Source organism: Mastomys coucha, unplaced genomic scaffold, assembly GCF_008632895.1.
Source record: "Mastomys coucha isolate ucsf_1 unplaced genomic scaffold, UCSF_Mcou_1 pScaffold13, whole genome shotgun sequence".
In the NCBI taxonomy this organism is placed as follows: Eukaryota; Metazoa; Chordata; class Mammalia; order Rodentia; family Muridae; genus Mastomys; species Mastomys coucha.
The window spans coordinates 39,980,813-40,003,970 of NW_022196895.1; the positions used below are offsets into that span (position 1 = coordinate 39,980,813).

General features: G+C 36.8%; 1 protein-coding gene across 1 annotated transcript in view; it reads left to right on the plus strand.

Annotated features, from left to right (window-relative positions):
• Spink5 (serine peptidase inhibitor Kazal type 5) overlaps positions 1-23,158 on the plus strand; it is a 60,623-nt gene that overhangs the window by 8,676 nt on the left and 28,789 nt on the right. The window contains exons 5-14 of the mRNA XM_031365605.1: positions 6,298-6,425; positions 9,526-9,589; positions 10,535-10,662; positions 11,914-11,980; positions 14,531-14,658; positions 16,014-16,101; positions 17,798-17,925; positions 19,079-19,157; positions 20,513-20,640; positions 21,800-21,848. Of these exons, the coding sequence (XP_031221465.1) occupies positions 6,298-6,425; positions 9,526-9,589; positions 10,535-10,662; positions 11,914-11,980; positions 14,531-14,658; positions 16,014-16,101; positions 17,798-17,925; positions 19,079-19,157; positions 20,513-20,640; positions 21,800-21,848 (987 nt within the window). The remainder of the gene's footprint in view (positions 1-6,297; positions 6,426-9,525; positions 9,590-10,534; positions 10,663-11,913; positions 11,981-14,530; positions 14,659-16,013; positions 16,102-17,797; positions 17,926-19,078; positions 19,158-20,512; positions 20,641-21,799; positions 21,849-23,158) is intronic.

Sequence of the window (23,158 nt, forward strand, 5' to 3'; positions counted from 1 at the left end):
CCTATCCACTCCTGCTTCACCACCCTAGCATTCCTATACACTGGGGCATCAAGCCTTCACAAGGCCAACAGTGTTCAGAAATATAAGACACAAGTAAAGGAGAAAAAAACGAACAAAATATATTCACATACACTCCCCAATCTTAACAAATCTATTTAAAGGCTACTACTTCTTGCGTTTTTGTAAAATGAAATTTGCTAAATTTTAAGTATTATTCTTAAGATAGAAAAAGATGGAATTGTGTCTGCTATGGTAATTATTTTTGTTTGATGATTAGGCTTACAAATAACATCTCCCTGTGTCTACAAAGCAGACATATCAGCCACTACACATCATATGAAGCAAGATTTAAAAAATTTAGTGCAATTAAAGTATGAGAAATTGGAGCAAATATAAACTTTAGGGGAAAATAACAATCATTTGTCTCTATAATATAGTGCATACTATGTATGTACCTTTTTAAAATATGAATGAGGAAAATAAAAATATGAGTTTAATATATAGGAAAATATGAATAAAATGTCTCTGAATGCATTCAGTTGTTCAATTTGGCAACTGTAGTTGAAATAGTTGTTTAAAATATATGCAAAATATTGAAATAATCACATTAAAACTTTACAGGAGTGTCCAGTTTCACTGCAAATACATTATTTTTTAAAATATAAAACTTGGTATTAGAGGGCTCACCTAAAAATACAAATAGAATATAACAAAAGCAAATTTATTCTTGAATTATAAGGGAATTAAAGTTAGTGGAAACAAGGAGAAACTGCTTAGAAAATAGAGAGTCTTGCAGGTTTTATGGGACAAGTGATGTGTAATAGGAATGTGAGACAAAAATATAAAACATAAAAGAAATATTCTTGGTAGTACTATGACCATAAAATGTCTCATAACATGACATGAAATGTGACATGGAATGTGCTCATGAAATGTGATCTTACCCTCACATGTGTAGTTGAGTTCTCTCTTTCTCTCTCTCTCTCTCTCTCTCTCTCTCTCTCTCTCTCTCACACACACACACACACACACACACAGAGTTAACAACAAAGAAATAGATTAATAGATACATAGTCAAAACAGATCTAAGGCAGTTAAAGTGCTCTGACCTTCACATGTGTGCCTGTTCTCTCTCATAGATTACTATATCAATTAGAATTATGTTTATTTATGTATTCACATGTTTATTGGCATCATTATTAGCATTTGATATTTTTGTAGTAATACATCCATTTTATTTCTTACTTGTATTAGCATATAGATTTGATATGCCTTAATTATATTTATACCTTAATTTTGTATAGTTATTTCCAATTATAGTTCTATTGTTTCTCATCTCTTCTAACATTCATACTAGAAATACTGACCATTCACATTCTTTATTGTTTATATCTTCCATGGCATTCATTTCTTTACTCTTATTTAATTTGATATCTTGTTTTCTGACAATTATATCAATTTTCACTTTTCTAGGAACTATAAGTCACCAAATGAAATGATCTATTTTCAAGCATATACACCATTTTACTTTGTTCTTTTTCACCCTTTCCCTAACAGTCCTTCCCTCTGAACCTTCACCTTCTACCTTTATGTCACACAAACCTTTATGATGCCTTTATTCTACATATGGATCATCGTTTTACCTGTTTGCACTTTTAAGTCATCTTGGTTGTCTCCCATATCTTCTTTCTACTTCATTCACACAAAGATACACACACAGAGACATACAGATTAAGACAAATACACACACACACACACATACAGAGACAGACACAAAGTAACACACAACATACAGAGACACTTATATACACAGACACACACCAACACACACAAATACAGACACATATACAGACAGATACATACAAGCATATACAAACAGATACACACAGAGACACATATAAACACAGACACAGACATGCAAACAGACAGACCCACACACAGAGAGATATACCCAGACATGTACAGACACAGATACACACACATACACATCCAGAAACATACACAGGTACACACATACACATGTGTATATACAGATATACATGTACACACAGAGATGCACACAGATGTACACATGGACACAGACACACATGTGCATACACACACATGCACACAGACATATACATGAACACAGGCACACATGCACATACACACCAGACATACACATGTACACATAATACTCATACACACAGCACTTAACATAATGGTGTCTAGTTGCATTTTTATTTTTGAAAAATGTGATTATTTCATTGTTATAGCTTAATAAAATCTCATTGTGCCTATAAGCAACATTTTCTTTACCCATCCATCTATTGATGCACATCTAGGGCAATCCTCTTTCTTAACTACTGTGACTAGTGTAACAACAAACATAGCTGTACAAATATCTCCATTGTATATTAAGCTGGAGCTTTTCAGGTATATGGACGGAGTCATTACAGCTGGGTGTATATGGTACTCTATTTTTAGTTTGTTGAGAAACCTACATCATGACTTCCACAATAGTTGTTTCAATTTACATTCCACCAAGAATATAAAAATGTTCCTCTAATTGTTCTAACATTTGTTGACAGACAAGTACAAATAAAACATTAGTGATGGGATAGTCTCAGAATTCTTATCTCAGGCATTTCATTTTGCCATTATTGGTCAACAGTTCCATCAACTTCACCATAATACCCTACTTTGTTATTTTGCTACTATAGTGAGTGCTGTTATATTAGGCTTAACGTTTAATAAAATTTGGTTAGGAAATAAAGACCATGTGATATTAGTTATTTAAGAATTCTTACCTTTTCTTTGTGATCTAAGGTAGAATTTATTTTGATAATTCTTTCATTTGTTACATAAAATAGTAATGTTTGTTAGTTTTCTGCAAAAAAAATTTTTGCAAGACTATTTTTTTTTCTTTTTCTAAAAATTGGATGTTTTGTCGGATAGTGGTGGCACATGCCTTTAATCCTAGCATTTGGAAGGCAGAGGCAGGTGGATTTCTGAGTTCAAGGCCAGCCTGGTCTACAGAGTGAGTTCCAGGACAGTCAGGACTACATAGAGAAACCCTGTCTCTAAAAACAAAACAAAACAAAACAAAACAAAAAACAAACAAAAAAGTAGATGTTTTATTTATTTACATTTCAAATGTTATCCCATTTCCCAGTTTCCCCTCTGCAAATGCCTTATCCCATTCCATCTTACTCTGCTTCTATGGGGGTGCACCCAACCACTCCTACCTCACTGCCCTAGCATTCCTCTACAACTGGGGCATCAAGCCTTCACAGGACCAAGAGCCTCCTCTCCCATTGATGGCAGACAGGCCCCTTCAGCTCCTCCAGTTCTTCCCCTAACTTCTTCACTGGGGCCCCTGTGTTTAGTCTGATAAGCAGCTCTCTAAGTCTTTGCTAAAATCTGTCATTCTAGTTGTTGTTTTATCTAATGTTTTTACATATTGTGAATTATTTGGGAGACTGTGGGCCTATGAGTGTACACACATTTCTCTCCTCCTAATTCTGTTTTATTTAATGATCTAATTCATCACTAATAATATGTCCAGACTCTAGCTTACTTTCTAAGTATTAAGATTGTTGCATCTACTCTCTGCCTATTCCTATTTCTTATTTTTCTTATTTAATTTTAAGTATTTGTACTACTTCTTCCTCCCAATTTGTGAATTACTTCTTTGTTTTTCTTTGGCTTCTATGTTTTAAAAGTTTCCATTGCTATTGCCTTCGAAGAGGTTCCTTTGTCCTGAACTTCAGTTCAAAATTCATTATCTATTTTTACATATCTTACTTTTATCCTTCACATTGTTTTATTTGTTACTATTTAAATCTTTTCTGTTTGAAAATTCTATTGTATATTGTTTGTTTCTGTATGAATTCTATTATCTTGTTTCCTACTGAAAGTATCTTTTATTTTTTTCTGAAGAATATTGCACTTTTGATAAATTATCATTCTCTTCATCCTGACAGTTTAATTAAGTTGATTTATGAATTTCAGTAGATTTCTTTAATGTTGTCTTAGTTCTGGGATAAACACATATTTTAAACATTAAATTCCATAGCAACCCTATCTTATTTTCTTTCTAACAAGCTTACTAATATGCATGATCAAGTTCTTGGTGAATGCATTTCCAGGACAAGGAATGAGGGCATGGGCTGAAAGTTCTGGAACCTAGCCCATTTTGCTACCTTTCTGCCAGGTCAGGATCCGTCTATGAGCCCTTAAGTGTCAGCCTTGGGAAGAGGTATTTTTCTGTAGGATGTGATTCACCAACCTTGGAGTCTGGAGGACAAGGTGGTGGACTAGTTAATGCCTGCACCTGTCCCGTCACCTCCCAGCTGGTCTTTTGATTCACCCCACCATCACCCAGCCAACACCTGTGACCTAGTATGCTGCCCTTGGTATTTCAGAGGAAGGGCAATGGCCTTAGTTGTTCACTTTTATGCATAATTTCCTATGGATGTTTCTTTAAGAATGACATCTTAAAGAAAGATAGCTGCTCACCGATTTGTTTCTTTATGCTACAGCCACACTTTCTTTTTTCTTCTATTTGAAAAGCATGAACCAACAACAACAAATCTTCCCATTCTAGCTCTCCTGTCAGCTCTGGAATGGTTGGCTTCTTCTCACTAATGTCACCTCACCACAAAGGTCATCTTTGCCAAAGGATATTTCTGGCACATTGTTATTTCAGTGAAGTACAGTATAGCTGTGTTGAAGTCTTTGGCTTATTTCTGTTGGAGTGTCATTATCTAAAACTGTTGTTTATGTTGTGACCTTCCTGTTAACATCTAGAGCCAGTAAAACAGTATTCTAGCTGATTATAATGTAATCTTTGATGGGTAATAGTTGACTACCCATAGTCTTTTAAAATAGCAATGAATCATCTGTAATAATTGAGAAAGTAAGTGAATGAAACAACATATATGTTACTTTGTTTTTATTCTGGTAGTGGGACCATGATATAGTCTTTCTTACTGCTTCAATCTTTTTTCCTCTAGGACAGTTCTCTGATGTAATTCTTTCACTGATAAATTCAGTATATAACTGTAAAATGTTCTACATTTTTATGTTTTTGTGACATACTAAATCTTTACTGGCATATATCATATGTTCCATATACACTATTAAAACATTTAAAAGGCTCCAAAACTTGATCCTCAATGTGTTTGGTTATAGATGAACTTAAACTCAAATTATACTACGTATTATTTGTTAACTTATACCACAATAGTTATTGCCAAATCATATTTCATAATGATTTCTTTGAATTATTTCCATGAATGTAGAATGTGGGCTGAGTTTGAATTTCGATTTTTCACATGAAGAAAGGTGTTCAAAGAGGTAAAGTGAGTGGATAGCAGACCCAACCTCAGAACACTTGTCTTCAGTTACTGCCGGGCAGAGTTGTTTTGTCCCCATCCAGGTTGGTCCTTAAACATATGCCATTCTATAATAGCAGTGACCTGGAGACTGCTGCCATCATCCTTGAAAGATATGTAGTTCTCTTGTGCTGGTTGTCATTAGCGAAAGCATCTTATAATGTGCACAGATGTTGTTGCCTACACAAGTATCTGTGTGAAGGTGTCGGAACTCCAACAGACTTAACTGACAGTAGGCGCCTATGTGGGTCCTTGCACTTGAACTCAGGTCCCCTGGAAGAACAGCCAGTGTTCTTAACTGATGAGCCATCTCTCCATCCCAAGAAAGCATTTTAAATAACAACAATTTCATAAACCATTTTGTGATCAGACTGTTCTAGTTACTGTACCTATATTAACAACTTATATATCTCTGTGGAATCAACAATTGGTAAAATAATACCTCTTTTGCAAATGAGAACACTTCAGTATAGTATAAATTACCTGCTCAAAAGCAGTAAAATTAAGAAGCTGGGAAGCTGGCTTAATCCTAATGTATCATAATGAAACATTTCCTATAGTTCATAATTTACAGAGGGTTTCCATGTCTATTATCTGCTAGGGCTATTTATCATTCTGTTGATCCTACAGGCAGAATTTGGCTGAGATATGGTGTGCTCAGTTTCATTGAGGAGGACTTGGCCTATCTCACCCAGACAACAAATTGCTGAGACCATACCAAAATGTTTTCCCTTCATTTTTCAAATCTAACCCTGTCTCTGCCTTCAGACCACATTTCATTGTCTGTGTTTTTATTAGCACATTCATATGTACGTTTATTTTTCCTGCAGAGTTATACTCTGGGCTTGAAATACTAACCTATTTATTTTTCTAATAGGGATTCTGACCTTTTGATATTCTTTGACTCTATCTCTTGCAGTTGAACTGTGAGAATTTCAAGCAAAGAAGAAAAGATGGGGACTTCATCTGCCCATCTGATGCTTCTGCAGTTTGTGGAACAGACGGGAAAACATACCGCAGCAGATGTGAACTGTGTGCTGAGAATGCGTGAGTACCCTATAAAGCACACACAGCGGCTGTGCAGCTGAATGATGTGCCTTCTTCCCTGTAGTATTTATAATTCATTTGCTATGAGTGAATCTCCAACAAACTTCATACACTGTTTCTTTTACTACTCTTTTGGGGGGAGATGTACACAATAAAACATTTTATCTCTTACAAAAATCTACCAAGTGCAATCGTTTGGGTCAATTGCCACAGTCTCTCTTATGTAAACAGAACATGTACATACACATACAGACACATAAACAGAGGCTACCCACGCACAAGCATGTAGATATATCTATCTTCTCTCATCTATCAGTGTGCTAATTTCTGATTGTATTCTTTTATGCATAGAATGTTATCATATCAAATAATATTTAAATGCTCAAGAATTACAATATTATATAGTATGTAAATGGAAGTTTGAATTTTGAACTTCTTTGCCAAATAGATATCACATCTCACTGGCCTACATTGTTCCCTGTGTTCTTCCTCCACCCTCACAGCTTGTTCTGGTTGTTAATTTTCTTTAACCAACAAGATGCACACCTGCTCTGCAGTCTCTGCTTATGACCTCAAGCTTGAATGAACTGGTCTTTTGTTTCTGGAAACACAATAGCAAACGTTTGAGAAAGTAATAGGGCAATAGTTAGTCTTTGAGATTCTGAACTATCTTTTTAAGATTCTTTTCTCATACAACATATCCCAACCACATATCCTCTCTCTCCTCTCTTCTTGTAGCCCTCTCCACCTCCCCTCTTCTCCAGATCTACTCCCCCTCCATTTCCTCTTCAGAAAAGGGCAAGAGACAACAGCCAAGCAGAACAAGATACAGTAAAACAAAGCAAAAAGCTGAGCAAGGCAACCCAATAAGAGTAAAACAATCTCAAGAGCAGTCAAAGGAGTCAGAGAATATCCACTCCCACTGTTAGGAGTCCTACAAAACCCTCAAGCTAACACCACAGCAGAGAACCTGGCCTAGGGCCATGCAGTCACTCTGCTTTCAATTTCTCTGAGCCCATGTGAGCCCTGCTTAGTCAATTTGGTGGGGCTTGTTCTCTTGGAGTCCTCCATCCCCTATGACTCCTACAGTCCTTCCTTCCAATCTGTTCCCCAGTCTCCAAGGGGAGGGACCAGATGGAGACATCCAGTTTAGACTTCTTAAAGTCTGGCTGTGGGTCTCTGTGCCTGTTCCCACCTGCTGCCGAATCTATATAGCAGAGTATTATTAGAAATCATTTCATTAAAAATCTTTAGACCAGTTGTGTTTGTTTCTACACTTGTATCTGGGATAACCAGTCTCTTGTTCCTGGACATTCCGGCAGTGTAGGACATGGGCTCCCTCTGTGGAGTGGGCCTCAAGTTCAATAAGACATTGGTTGGTCACTCTCACATGTTCTGTACCACCATTGTTCCAGTACACCTTTAAGGCAGGAAAGAATGTATAGGTTAAGGGTTTTGTGGCTGAGTTAGTGTCCAGCTATATTTTTTCATAGCCTGCAGAGTACCTTCTCATGACGAGGAGAGTAGAGTCTAGAGGTAAAGGCTCCAAGGTCACAATGACTTCACCTCTCTATGTACAGTGATGTGAGTGTTAAATTGTCCTCAGGTATGGGACTTCCACTGTCAGTTTTCAGAGGGCATCAGACTGAGTTGTAAAGGGATTTCCACTGGACCGCATTTTGTCCTTTCTTATAATACAGGTCTGAATAAATAGAATTGCACTTTGCCTTTCTGATCTGTTCATGACTGTACTTTCAGAGAAGAGTCATCAAAAGTGTTAAAAAAATAGAAAAACAAGGGCCAGTGTGGTGGCCACGAGTCATGACAACCTGAGTTCTGTTCCTGAGACCACATGGTGGAAAGAGTGAATTAAATAGACAAAGAACATTGTGTTTTCTAAGGCATACATTTTTATAATACTACTTTAAACATACTGAACTATACTATATCATAAGAAGTTACTAGTTTAAATTTTATTTATTTATTTATTTTAGATGATTTTTTTTTGTATGTGTATGAGTGCACTGTAGCTGGTATAGATGGCTGTGAGCTATCATGTGTGTGGCTGCTGTTGATCTCAGGACTCTGCCAGCCCAGCTCCTCGCTCTGGCCCCGCTCGCTCCGGTGTAATTTACTAGAGCTGTCTTCAGATGCACCAGAAGAGGGTGTCTGATCTCATTAAGGGTGGTTGTGAGCCACCATGTGGATGCTGGGATCTGAACTCAGGACCTTCGGAAGAGCAGTCAGTGCTCTTAACCACTGAGCCATCTCTCCAGCCCTAGTTTAAATTTTTAAATCTCTGATCTATGTGATATTTTCTCCTAGAATATCATGACTTGTTGTGTTATTGTGACTCATTGCTCTGACCTCTACAAAACTCCATACAATATTCCAGATTACTTTCTGTCAGCCTATATAATCTGAAAATCTGTTTTTCCTATTGCTCTTCCATTCTTAGTTTTATTCTGAGCTTTATTGTTATACATATGCTGAATTATAAACTGCTTCTATAGAAAGTAGAAGTTATTTTTACATTTATGATTCTAAATATTCTCTAAACTCTATTAGATTGAACAAAGTGAATAATAAGGCTTTATGTACTTTTTTTTTTCGAGACAGGGTTTCTCTGTGTAGCCCTGGCTGTCCTGGAACTCACTCTGTAGACCAGGCTGGCCTTGAACTCAGAAATCACCCTGCCTCTGCCTCCCAAGTGCTTGGATTAAAGGCGTGCAGCACCACAGCCCAGCTGCTTTATGTACTTTTTACAAACAATAAAATATGTTAGCATAGAAGAATCTTTTAATGAAAAGTAGATACATTAAAATTGAACTTTTTATAAAAACTAACAATGGCCACTACAAACAACTAAGGTCTTGGAGAGGAGGCCAACATCTGCAGTCAGCCTGGAATTTAGCCCCCAACATGACTCCATTTCTTTGTTATTTTTTAAGGTTATAAGCAGGGGCTTTCATTATATAAGCTAAGACTAAAGTGTAACACTGTTTTCAGGTACAGAAGCGGTTAGAATACTGGGAGAGGGTTGACAAGCTGGGCAGTTCCACCATGCTAATCTATGTGCCAATGAACTTTTTGATTCCAGAAAAAGCCAGAACCATGTTGACATAAAAAGTGAAGGTGAATGTGGCAGCAGTCCCCAAGAGACGGTAAGGACAAGTGCCGATGTGGCTACACTTGTATCAATGTAAAGCAGTGACTCTCAACCTTCCTAATGCTGGGACACCCAACCATAAAATTATTTCGTTGCCACTTCATAGCAACTTTGCTCCTGTTGAGAATCCTAATGTAAATATCGGATAGGTAGGATATCCATATGTCACCACCTGGAGGTTGAGAACTACTGAGTAAAGGCAAATGTAGCTGTGTTTCTCCATGGTAGATTGGGATGCTCAGGAGTAATTCTTGCTTGACTGAAATTATGCATCCTTTCCGTTCACATGGAAAAGCAGCTGAGTTAAAACCAGATGGGTTTACTTTGGTCATAAGACCATTAGGCTCTCTTAATAATATTAACTATTAATAAAATGAATAAGATTAATTAATTATTAACAATAAAGAAAAACAGAAAACTAAATCAATCACTTCAGACGCAAATGAGCTTTGGAGGTCAACCATTGCCCTAGAGTTGAAACCTCAGCTTGGACACTCATTGTTTGGAAACCTCAAACCAAAGAGCTAAGGACATGAGATTTAGACTAAGTTGTTACTTTCTAGCTAAGATTCTGGGAGCTTTTGATGTTAGGAAAAGACAGGAAACACCATGAATGTTACACTTAATTATCTAGTGGAGCACCAATCCTAAATTCAGTGTTTTGATGCTTTCACCCCTGAAATTACTAACCTCTACCATGGTTTGAAGAATCTGTTGACATTATGTGTGACATAGGGAGCAGGTTGAGAGTAAGGACAGCGATCCACTTGAGTTCTACCAAATTGTTTCATGAATACATACCTGATAAAGTAAATAGTTCTGTACTTAACGATGAATTACAGACTCATGAAGCTGCTTCTGCACGGCCAACACTTCCTCAAAGCCCTGTTGAAGCATTCAGTCTGTAGCTGTGTGCCATATTCGTCTCTTTCTTCTTTAGGATATGTGCAGTGATTTTCGACCCTATGTGCAAGATGGAAGACTCGGATGTACCCGGGAAAATGATCCAATCCGTGGTCCTGATGGGAGGACACATGGCAATAGGTGTGCCATGTGTGCTGAGCTCTTGTAAGTAGCATCTCAGGATGCATTTATGAGGAGGCGCTCATTTCCTGCCCTGAGAGCCCTAAAGTGTCCATGTCTTCCTCGTGATACATGTGACCTTTGGCCTTTATAGTTAATGTGAGATAGGCCTAGCTACAAGACGAGCTTCTTGTCTTTTTCTTCACATTACACAATATTTTCAAAATAAAAATTTGAAACTTCATTTAAAACTTATAATGCCTCAAAACATGCTCAGTGTTTTATTGTATGATAGTTTAAGACTTGGGGACATAGGTTTGAGCAGACAAAGAGGAGGAAGAATTGACTAAACTTTGTTTAATATAATGTATCCAATAACTTATAGTCTAATTGAAAAAATAAAGACAGGCTTGGAAAACAAACACTGAATAATCCAAACCGGTCATCTGACATACAGTGCTTTCTTTGAGTACTTTTAGTGACTCTCCCTGAGTAATGCCACCTAGTTTTAAATAGTGGTATAAAGAAATAACAATAATAATGAGGATTAATAAAGGTAATATAGTGTCTGGAGTCAGTATGAAAGGTGAGTTTCATTTAAAGGAAGAAAAAACTGGCTTCATTTTTTCTCTGTGCCTGATATGGCACTTTCTTATCTAGAAGGCATGAGCCTTCAATATTCAAACTGCCCCAACTTCTACAGCTTTTCTGTTTTCTTTTTTCACTATTTTATGTCCTGGTGGAAAAGGAGAATCTGACTTTTCAAAACTGATTTGCTGCAGGATGAGCCTGAGACACCAGGATGAGGCTACAACTGAGTCATCCATTGGGGTTCAGAACCTCAGTGCAAATTTATCATTTAGGAATAACCCTTCTTTGACATGAAGGCAAGCCAATGTCCTGCATGGTTTAAAAAGTTGCACAGAAGGGTGTGTATGGCAATACCTGAGAGGCTCAGTTTGGTTTCACCCTTGTCATACCATTGTTTCAAGGCTCTTGGTTCTGCCTGTTAGAGGGAATTTTCCTGACAGTCTTCTGTTTGTCACTGGAGGTGGCACACCCTTCTGGCTCTGCAGAACAAAGCTTCTAATTGAGTGGCAGTTGAGTCAGGTTCACACCCTTCCTTATCTTTGGCAATGTCTTGGTCTCTCAAATTCAAGACAGGGAAGTACTTGTCTCTGTGTGAGTGGATCGGTCTCAGCAGGTTGTTGTAAAGGATAGGAAAGCACGTAGTGATCAGAATAGGATGGACATTGCAGATATGATAGGACAATGTGGATTCTGTTTCCTTGACAGTTTAAGAGAAGCTCGAGAAAATGCCACACGTGACAAAGAACGAAGAAGTCGGAGAGACGCCGAGGAGGTAAATGGATCACTATCACAGTGTAGCAGTGGGTCTTTAGTTATGGACCAAAATTACACTTGCACTTTTGAAGGAACACAATAATGTCATTGTCCCATACTACTATATTGACTTCATATTACTTAAAAAAAAATTTAAATATACTATTCTTAGTATAGCTATCAGTAGGGTCTTTTGAAACCATCATTCACAGCTAAGGTTACACATATACAATTCCTACCCTTGATTTTTTTCTTCCCTTCACAAAAGAAAAAAGGTGTGTAGACAAACTTCTATTGATCTTTTTCCTTTTATTAATTTTTTCAGGTTAGCATATAAAGAAACGAGTTGCATGATAGTATCTTCATACATATATATCATTATGCTTTGTTTTTTGTCACTCTGCCCATTGCTATTAACCCTCTCAAATGGTGCAATCAGTTTGCTTTGAATAAATTTTAAACACTTGTTGGCATAGATTAAATTAGATAGGAAATCTTCCAAATAATACAGTCTCTTAAGCAGTGTAGCTAATGGTGCTTTACTCTAAAATTTTGCTGATACAATCAGAGATATTCAGTTTTCTATGTAGCCATTTTATTTAAAAGACCCTTCTTATTAAAATTCTTGCTTCTTCTTAATGAAGATCTCAAATATTGAGATGGTAGCTTACAAATACTCTTAAAATTAAGTTTTGTCCTACTTAGTTGATGTTATATACAATTTCAATTTATTACCAACATTTCTATCTTGTATTGCAGTAAGTAGTGCAGCCTTCACTTATTAAAGCACTGGGTTATTAAACTCTTATTGCACAGTGAAGAACAACGGGACTTAGCTGAAATGGCTGGTCTTTTGTGAAGAAGCAAAAATACCTGGATTTTGGTCTTCATCTTCTCATGCTCTGGGTATTGAGAGTGAGGGAAATATCTCTCTGGGCCCCAATTTTCTTGTCATAACAATATTAGACACAAGACCTCAGTCTTACTTCTTGCTGTGTTATGTTTTCACTTCCAACTCTCTTTTAGACTAATACAGACATATAGTTTGTGAACTGTAGGGTGACGCTTTCCCATGAGAAAGAAAGACCCACTTTTTGGTAATCAAGAGCTGACTTTTCTTTTATATAATGAAGCAAAATTTCCAAACTAAATTGAGTCGTTTGAGGCTAGCCATAGAGAAACAAAATATCCAGGGGCTGTTCCACACCGACCAAGTGTGAATAAACAACGGATTTTGTGGAGTTTGTATATTTCAGCCTGACACTCTGGACTAGCCTTCTGTATTTCTCATGTATTTAGCATAAACAGGGCTGTTTCCCAGCAAGTGTCAAGCACCCCAGCTTCTTCCTCTTGGTGGCCAGGGTCATTAGGCACAACTGGGCTAAGCAGGACTGCTTCTCCGTGATGGCTCAATGTGTGCCCTGTAATTAACCTGTCAGTGGGTTGCTCACAAAAGTGCTTCTTCAGAATCTTCTCGGATGAATCACAAGCTATAAACTGAAATTATCATTGTTGGTGTTCTGGAAATCATGGGGCATTGCTGTTTATGGCCATGTTATTATCAGGTGTCTCCTTTCTACATTTTATTCCAAGTATGTTACCCAGAAAGCGTAGGACATACCCATTCCCCCTCTCAAAACTGGTATCTTCTTATTGCAGTGCAGAAATGGCTCTTTTTAAAAAGCTTCTGGGAATGAAATGTGAACTTCAAAAACAAATCACAATACTTATCTAGAAAAGTCTCCCTGTACAGGTGGTAACATCAAGGTCCAGTGACTTTGTGTGAGTTATTCACTGAGTAGAGCCACAGTGCAGTCACCAAGGTCCCCTGAGTCTAGCTCTTCTCCTCCTGAAGCTGCATCCACTGTCTTGGCAGAAGTGGAAAGATTAAGGCCACACAATTGATGGTCATTTTTATAGACTAGGCTGCAGTAAAACATTGTATGTTGGTCCATATAGAGGTCCTCAAGTCTACAGTGTGTGTGTGTGTGTGTGTGTGTGTGTGTGTGTGTGTGTGTGTGTGTAAAGTTTGTTCAGTACCAAATACTAGCATTAGGGAAGATTGGAACAAAATTATCAAGAAGCCTGACAAATAAACATAGTCAACAAAAGCAGAGCACACATGGTGGCTGAATACTACCTTGCTCCTATCTCTTTGCAAATGAGATTAAATTGATCCATATTGAGAAGCATTAAAACATTTATTTTTAGAGGTTCAATATTTTCATTCTGTTGGGTTTATGTGGGGATATCATGAAAAACCTCTCTCTACCCTTGAGAATTAGAAAAATAAGAAGAATTACTTTTAGTTTTAGGAAATCCTTGCTGAGCCTCACTGTTTCCTCAGCTCTCATCCTTCAACAATTATAGTACACAGATGTTTAGAGTGCCTAGTAACTAGCACCATAGTCAAATAATTGATGTTTAGGTAATTCTCAAGCTGATAGTGTTTATGTTTACCATCATTCCCTTATATTCTGTGATTATAAATCTTTCATGCAAAATGCCAAAATTAAAGACCAGAAAATGTCAAAGGCAATTGGTTGTTATTGTTTTGGTTTTCCCATAGAAACTTTGCAAGGAATTTGAAAACCAAGTGAGGAGTGGAAGACTCTTTTGTACCCGGGAAAGTGACCCAATCCGTGGCCCCGATGGCAAGATGCATGGGAACAAGTGTGCCCTCTGTGCTGAGATATTGTGAGCTACCCCTCAATCCACTGAGAAGGCTGGGGCACAGATTGATGGATGAATAACAGCATTCGTCAGGGAGGCTTTTGCCACTGTGTTTCCTCTGAAGAGATTTCTGTCCTCCTAAAACCACAAGCCCATCTAGTTACAAACTAAATCCATTTTCCAGTTAGAAGGCAGGGTTACAGCATTGTCAGTAACACATGTGAGTCCTATGCCTTTGGGATCTTTTAATGAAGTAGGCATAGAACAGAGTGATGTGTGGAAAGACTTTATCTTCAATAATTAAATCATTGTGGCAGTATTGATGGGACACTTTCAAAGATTCTTTACCTTCATGTTATTATCTGGCAATACAAGCCACAGAAAAAGGCTGATCCCACAACACAAAGCAGACAGACTTTATGACATTCTCAGATGCTTTGAGTTTTGAACTTGTTGAGTTTTGCTGTTCGTTTGCTCTTTTGAGATGAGGTTAGGCTGGAACTTATGATATTAGCTCAGGTGACTCTCAAACTTGTGGCAAACCTCCAGCCTTAGCCTCCAAAATGTTGGGCTTACCAGTGTAAACACTCACATTGAGTAGAATTTCACAAACTCTTTACTACCTGTTGTCCTAATGCATGTGTCTCTGGATTTTGGCCTAATAAGATCCTCTCTTCTTGGAGATTGTATATTAAGACTGTCTTCCTTGGATAAAGCCTCCTATGTCCTAGTTGAAAAATCTGTCTTCATAATCCTTAGTTATGGTCTTGTATAACCATCATCACAATTGGCAATTAGATAATTATTCCTATGATCACTGGTTGACTATTACTGTTGTCTCCAAGACTGTAAATACTAGGAGACTAATGGATAGACTTGTTTTGTTTTCTAATGTCCTACCAGGTTGAGTCCAAAGTTGACCCAAAAAGTAGGTACTAACTGAATTATGAGTGAGTGTATGAAAGCTTACATGAATGTAGATGCTGCTTTTCTTATGCTTAAAGCTGACAGTGAAGCAACATACGAGCCTGTGTACACATACTTACGTACTTCAAAACAGAATGAAAACTATTTAGTAAAGAAAATCAACAATAAACTAATTGACTGATAAAGAAGCTTACTTCTATTAAGAGTCTGCAATGTCTCCTTTTAAAAGTATGATTTAAAATGAGGATATTTAAAAGAAAGATATTTATACACATTAAGTATGTACTCATGTACACATATGTATATATATTAACACACGCAAAGTGAAAGGGCCTTCTTAGACATATGAGGTACCTTAAAAGCACCAGGAGAACATAGGCTTCACCTGTGCCTAATGAGTATTGTGCAACATGAAAACCCAATATAATCTTTTCGCTATTCTTTTTCTCCAGCATGAGGCGTTTTACAGAAGAAAAAGGTAAAAGAGAGAAAAACCAAAGAGAAGCTGAAGAAAGGGCTAAAGCCAAAATGGAAATTAAGGTGAGAATTAGCTAACCAATATAGCTATGGCCTCCATGTACTGAGATGTGTGCAAGCATAGCACTTTAGAACTCACTTCCAATATTTAATATTATTCCTAATAGTGATTGATTATGCTTATTGTTCTACACACTTAGAATGAAATTATGATGCTAAAATTTTTTATTCCTTTTGGAAGAAAATACTTGGTCATAGTAGTACATTAATTCCACATTCTTAAATATATCTGTACTAGATAGCTCTAAATCAACTTGACACAATTAGAGGCATTTGGGGAAAGGGAACCTCAATTGAAAAAATTGGCAACAGTTCTGTGAGGCCCACCCATGTGACATCATTGGCTTTGGAGGCCCTGATGCCAATAGTCCCCACTAAATTGGCTGTGGGCAGGCCTTTGTTCTAGGTTGATGTGAAGAGGCCCAGCTCTCTGCAGATGGTGATCCCCTTGGGCCTGTGGTCCCTAGTACCATGAGAAAGTAGTCTGAGGAAGCTGTGTGATACTACTACCTTACAAGCAGTGCTCCTCCAGGGCTTTGCTTCAGTACCTGCTTCTAGGTTCTTGTGGCAAATCCCTGCCCTTACTTCCTTCTGTGGTGTCAGGTAACCTGAAAGTTGCAAGCAGAAATAAATCTTTTGTTCCCCAAGATGTTTGTGGTCATACTGTTCACTCACAGCAATAGAAATGGCCATTGATCAGTGGTAATCCCTCTTAATCTGATTCCTGTAATTTTTGATGTTCTATGACTCATAGATTACAGTTCTAGAATGTTACCCCCTATATTAAGATGCCTCTGATCTCTGTGCAACCAGCTGCTTAGCTTAATTTTCACTTTGTATTTTGCTCTTAATTCTAGACATCATATTCTTCTAACACTCTCATTTAACTATTCTTGAACTATTCTTTCAGTTGTCATTCATGATCTCTTGCTACCTTCCTTTCTCCTTTCCTTACCCTCTCATTCCCTTTTAATAATCTAATTAATTTCTTTGAGATTAATTTGAATTTAATCTAAATTCACTGAAATTCTCCATGGACCTGGTTGTCACTGATAAATAGATTCTGTTATCCATTGTTATAAAGATTTACTGTGCTCTTATTTTATAATAATAAACCCTAAATCCCCCCTCTATTTTCAAGGTCACTTTTTTAACCACTTCAAAACCTTCCTATCTTTACTCAACTAATTTTTGCATTGCCACATTCATTGAAATATTAGATTTCTCAAGATTTTGTGCTAGTCACTGCCTCCACGGCCATGGCAATGATAATTTCTCCTGGATGATTTTTTAACCATATGATTTTCCTGACTATATCCTCAGGACAGAACTAATAAAAAATTATTGGAACTTTTCTGCACCATTCTTTTCTTTGAACTAGCACATATTTAGTTCAGGTCTAGCTATACCCCTTAAACATTTATATGGCAATTACATACTCTTTCCCCTTGTCTAGCAAAGGAAATGCAATCATCTAGATATCTATGACTACACCAGCTGAATGTGTATGCATATGAACACATTTATTGCATATGAACATTACAAGGATAGAATTATAATGTTTTTAATAGTGCTAAATTTTTAAAGTATTGCTTCTCACCTTTGATTCCTCTTGCCCAGTTTTAGTGATATACAATGCTGAGAATTACAAATGTAGAACATAATCCTACACTTAAAACACTTCCTTTTCCTTGTTCAGAAACGATGTAGTGAATTCCAGGATCGTGCAAAGAATGGAACACTGTTTTGTACCAGAGAAAACGATCCTATTCGTGGTCTAGATGGAAAAACACATGGCAACTTGTGTTCCATGTGCCAAGCTTTCTTGTGAGTATGGAGTTTGGAGGTGTCAAGAAAGAAAACTTACACATGAGCTTATAGCACTAGCTTGTTTTATCCTCGGAGAAACTCAAAAGAAGCAAAGCAGCTGAGCAGGCTACAGGGGCAGTTCTAGGAGTACAGAGCTAAGGGTGGGTGCTTCGAGTTACTTGCTTTAAGATGCCTTATTTTCTATGACTTTCCATTTCTTGAATCTAGGACCTTGTTACAAAATGAATTTGTATAAATATTCAAAATTCCACACCTTTAATCTGGTGCATCTCTAATATGGTTAGGGCCCAGCAGTAGGCTTGAACTGAGTTAATTTGCCTACAAACAAACATACCATACAGATCCACGAACATCTGTAAAATTACCTTAAATGTTATTTTACATGCCGTAATTCTTCTTCTTCTTCTTCTTCTTTTTTTTTTTTTTAAGAAAGGTACAGTTACTACTTCTCTTTTACAATTTAGAATAATGTGAGTAATATTATTTGTTGAACTCAAAATAAGTATTTGGCTATATTTATGATATGAAAATATTTAACTTTTTGTTTTTACTCATAATCCTTTATGTTTAAAATATCATGGATTAACTGTAGTTAAAATATAATTTGTTTTACAAAGCACATTAAGGTTCTTTTACTTTAATCAGTGTATGGAATCATTGGGTTATACCCATCTGTCTCACTTTTGTCTTTTAGATAAAACAAGCATGTATAAGCACTATATTTAAGTGTAAATTAAAGTAAGGGGTACATGATATATACCATAAATTTGGACAGAAGCATTGGTGAACTCTAATCTTGACTGAAACACTTCTGCCTCTCATCTTCCCTGAAAATCCAGAAGATGTGTCAGTGTGTTTTCTTAAGGTTTTATCATCACCTAGGTATGAGGTCACCACGATTCCAGTTCGGCAGTCATTTGGCTATCATTTTCTAACTACAAGCAGAAAGATAATTGAAAGCAAGTTTGCAGGTGAACTACTGCCATCTTTCTTTTGATGGGAGAAGTCTGAAGATATTATAGGAAGCAGTTTCCTTTAGTTCTTAAATAGTGATAACGGGGCAAATTCTTCATCCCCAGTCTGGAAATGAAAAAGAGATGGATGAGCAATGTATAGACATCAGTGGATTCCTTTTATTTTATTTATTCAGCAAAACAGAAGCTGAAGAAAAGGAGGCTGAAGCTGGAACCAGAAACAGAAGAGGATCTGAAAATCCTGAAACATATGCAGTGAGTGGGATACAACCTTAACTCTGTTTGTCACTGTAACTAGACACATCTACAAGAACACAGCAAAAAGTCATAATCTTTCAGTCGGGAATGACATTAAAATGAACACTGTATGAAACAAACGATGTAAAGTGAAAAAAAATAGAATGGAAGAACTTGAGTTTTACTCTTACACTCAACAAAAAGGTTTTAGTGTTTGAAAACCACTTTACAGGGGAATCTGTCCATGTAAACTCTTTGTTATGGATTCTTGAAACTGAATATTTGAGTTGATTTATATAAAAACAAGATTTATAAAACCATGATTTAAAAGAAAGTTTAACATTTACTTTCTGCATACACGTAAGTGTGTGTGTGTGTGTTTGTGTGTGTGTGTGTTGTGCACACATGTGTGTGCCTGTGTATGTGTAGCTGCATAGGTATCTAGGCACACATGTAAAGAAAGGGTAGAGGTCAGAGGACAACATGGAAGAGTTGATTTCTCCTTCTACCATGTGGGTTATGGGGACTGAACTCAGGTCATCAGGCTTGATGACTACGGTTTTTACCTACTTAGACGCTCTCAAGTCAGAAAGCATATTTTTTATGTCTAAAATATAGTAATAGTCATTTCCAGAGATGTGCATGTCTTATTATCACCTATTGTTTTGATGTTGAAAGTCTCCTATTTTCCCTCTAGACTTTCCTTTCCCTTACACCCTCACTGAGATAATATAGAAACTACCATTGCAAACCTGTCTTGCTTAAGGCTCACACTTTTGAGCTGAGGAGATGACTCACAGGTATTGGGTGCCAAATTTGACACCTTGAGTTCAGTCACTGGAACCTACACTTAATAATTTATTGGTGGACATGGTCCTTTGTTATATCAACACTTCTATAACAAGATGGGATGAGGAGACAGGAGAATTGCCTAGGAGCTCATTGACCAGATGTCCTGGAGTGTTTGTGATGCCACTACAAATCTAAGACAGACCTTGCAAGGTGGAAGGAAGGCAAGAACCAACTCCTGAAAGTTTCCTCTGACTTCTATGCTGTGTGCCTAAAACAGTTAAGTTTATACTTATAAACTCAAGCCAACTTTAACATTCATTAGAGAAGCTTCTTTTTGCAGTAGGCATACAGGATGTATTAAATATCCTCACTCCCCTAGTTAAATATTTTTACCTTCCTTCCAGTTTTATCACTTAACAGTGCTTAATGCTTCTTTCAAAGTTTAGAATTACTCTAGGGTAAACCACTACATCTTCTAAAACTAAAGATACTATTAAGAAATAAATTCTCATATTTCATTGACTTTTATGATCGGACCGATCATATGGTCATTACCTCCAACTTCCTCTTTGACCATACAGAAGTTATGTGATGGATATCGCAAGGCCAGGAAGAATGGACAACTATATTGCACCAGAGAGAATGATCCAGTCAGGGGCCCTGATGGGAAAATCCATGGCAACACATGCTCCATGTGTCAGGCTTTCTTGTGAGTACAGCAGGACCCTCTGAATTTGTGAAGGGTCTGAGCCTTGGAAACTCGATGGAAAAATACAAGGGGCCTTGTCTTTTAGTGGAGATAACCATGTATATTCTTCTAGGAATCTCTCAACTTTGAATGTCACACTTAACTTGTTAAGAACAAACAAAAACAAATGAAGAGGTTTCAAGATGTTACTATTATGACAGAAACAATAGAGGCTAGTCGGGAAACACAGAAAGAAGTAATACATGAGGTCACTTGCTTGTGGAATTTCAGAATAATCCAAAGGAAAGTCTAGAAAAGCGATTGCCTATACCTTGAGAGAAGGTGTGCAGTGTGAATGAGAAGATGCTGAGTGAAGGGTATAATTCAAGGGTATAAAAGTTCCTCTTTTGTACCATATTCTTGAGATAAGGGAGATATTCTAATTCATTATCTAAAAAGAAAATAAATAACAAGCTTGATGTTACAGGACTTTTGGGTTACCAGGTGTATTAGTCAGGGTTCTCTAGAGTCACAGAACTTATGGTAGTCTCTATGTAGTAAAGGAATTTATTGATGACTTACAGTCTGTAGTCTAACTCCCAATAATCAACTCCCAACAATGGTCAGCAGCAGCTGTAAATGGAAGTCCAAGGATCCAGCAGTTGCTCAGTCCCACAAGGCAAACAGATGAGGCAGAGCAGAGAGAGCCTTCCTTCTTCCAATGTCCTTATACAGGTCTCCAGCAAAAGGTGTGGCCCAGATTAAAGGTGTGTGCCACCACACCTTTAATCCCAGATGACCTTGCTTGAACTCGTAGATCTTCCAATCTTAATCTTCTAGGATTCATAGCCACTATGCCACCACACCTTTAATCCCAGATGATCTTAAACTCATAGATCTTCTGATCTTAATCCTCTGGGATTCATAGCCACTATACCTCAAGATCTCCATGCCAAGATTCAGCTCGGAAACTTGTATCTCTCAGCCTCCAGATTAGGGCCAGGTGAGCCTTCTAATTCTGGATTGTAGTTCATTTCAGATATAGTCAAGTTGACAACCAGGAATAGCCACTACACCAAGGAAGAGTCAAAGTATTGTACAATGAGCCCATGAGTGTAAAGAATCTTTGCTAAGACAATAGTATTTGTTTCTTCATAATCTATCCCCTTTTTTCTCATAGTATTCAAGAAGACAAAGCAAGAGCAAAGGTTAAAAGAGAAGCTGCAAAGGTAATTTTCTCAGCGCCCCCATGCCCTACCTTTTTGGCTCCACAGTGGTGTCATGTTCTAGTTGCCTCACTAACATAAGTGTTTGCTTTTTTAAACTTCATAACTGATGGAAGGAAACAGCTGTGTTAATACATATTCTAGTTTAGCTCCTCAGAAGGCTAATTTGAGCAAAGAAATTGAAGACTAGCCTGAGAAACAAGACCAATGGCTAGTAAAAGGGAGTGGGAGAAAGAGAGAGAGAGAGAAAGAGAATATGTATGAGAAAGCTCTTAATATAAAAATGATCCTGATTAGATTCTTTCAAAGCACCAATTTTACTTCATAATTGTTCAAATTTTGAGGCTCATTTATTGAAATATCAGAGGATCCACTCTCTGTAAGAAATTTTTCCATGCATTTGTATTTCATTAGAGTTACTTTGCTAGGCACAGATTGTTTATACATAATATGTGATGTCTACTAGGATTAATTTACATAATTTATACCTTTAAAGCATATCAAGTAGATGGGGCAAGATTCCAGTCATCACAATTTACAATATTAACCATTTGTGTTATCATATTGATCATGGGAGGTCCTAGCAATCTTGACCCCTATTATTATTATTTATTTTGACTTCATAATCACACTTAGACTACTTCCTTGATTTTCCAATTTTACTACATAACAGAAAGTAGTATTTATTTTTTATCATATAATTATATAATATTCTATAATATATTACATAATCTATGTTATAATTATATGTTTTATATATTTGTTAATATTACATAAACATATATAATATATTATATAAGATATATCATATGTGTTATAAATATATTTTATTATATAGTTATTAATATTATTTTACTATATAATATATTATGCAATATTTTATAGTTGTAATTGTATAATATATAATAGAAGATATTTTCTATTACATAGAAAGACTAATTTTTCTGTGTTTGTGACTATTTTCACTCAATAGCCACTTAAAAGATTGACCTAGTGTGTATTTCAAACATCCCTGAATTATGAACTTCATCATTATTTAGGGAAGGTTTGCATGTTTATCTTCATTTAAAAAAATAACTATTTTGCTAGCTGGAAATATCTTTTATTAGTAATTTAACTCTGTAAATTTGGCTCTACATTGTATTTGATTAGACCAAACCCTGTCACTCTGGATACACTCCTTCTCTCTTCTCTGATTGTGATGCTCTGGTTCACATCCACATGCTCCATGCTGAGATCAAGATCCCCCTCCTGAAGCTATGTCAGAATCTCCAGCTGTCAGACTTGTTCTTTTCTTTCTCATAATACTGAAC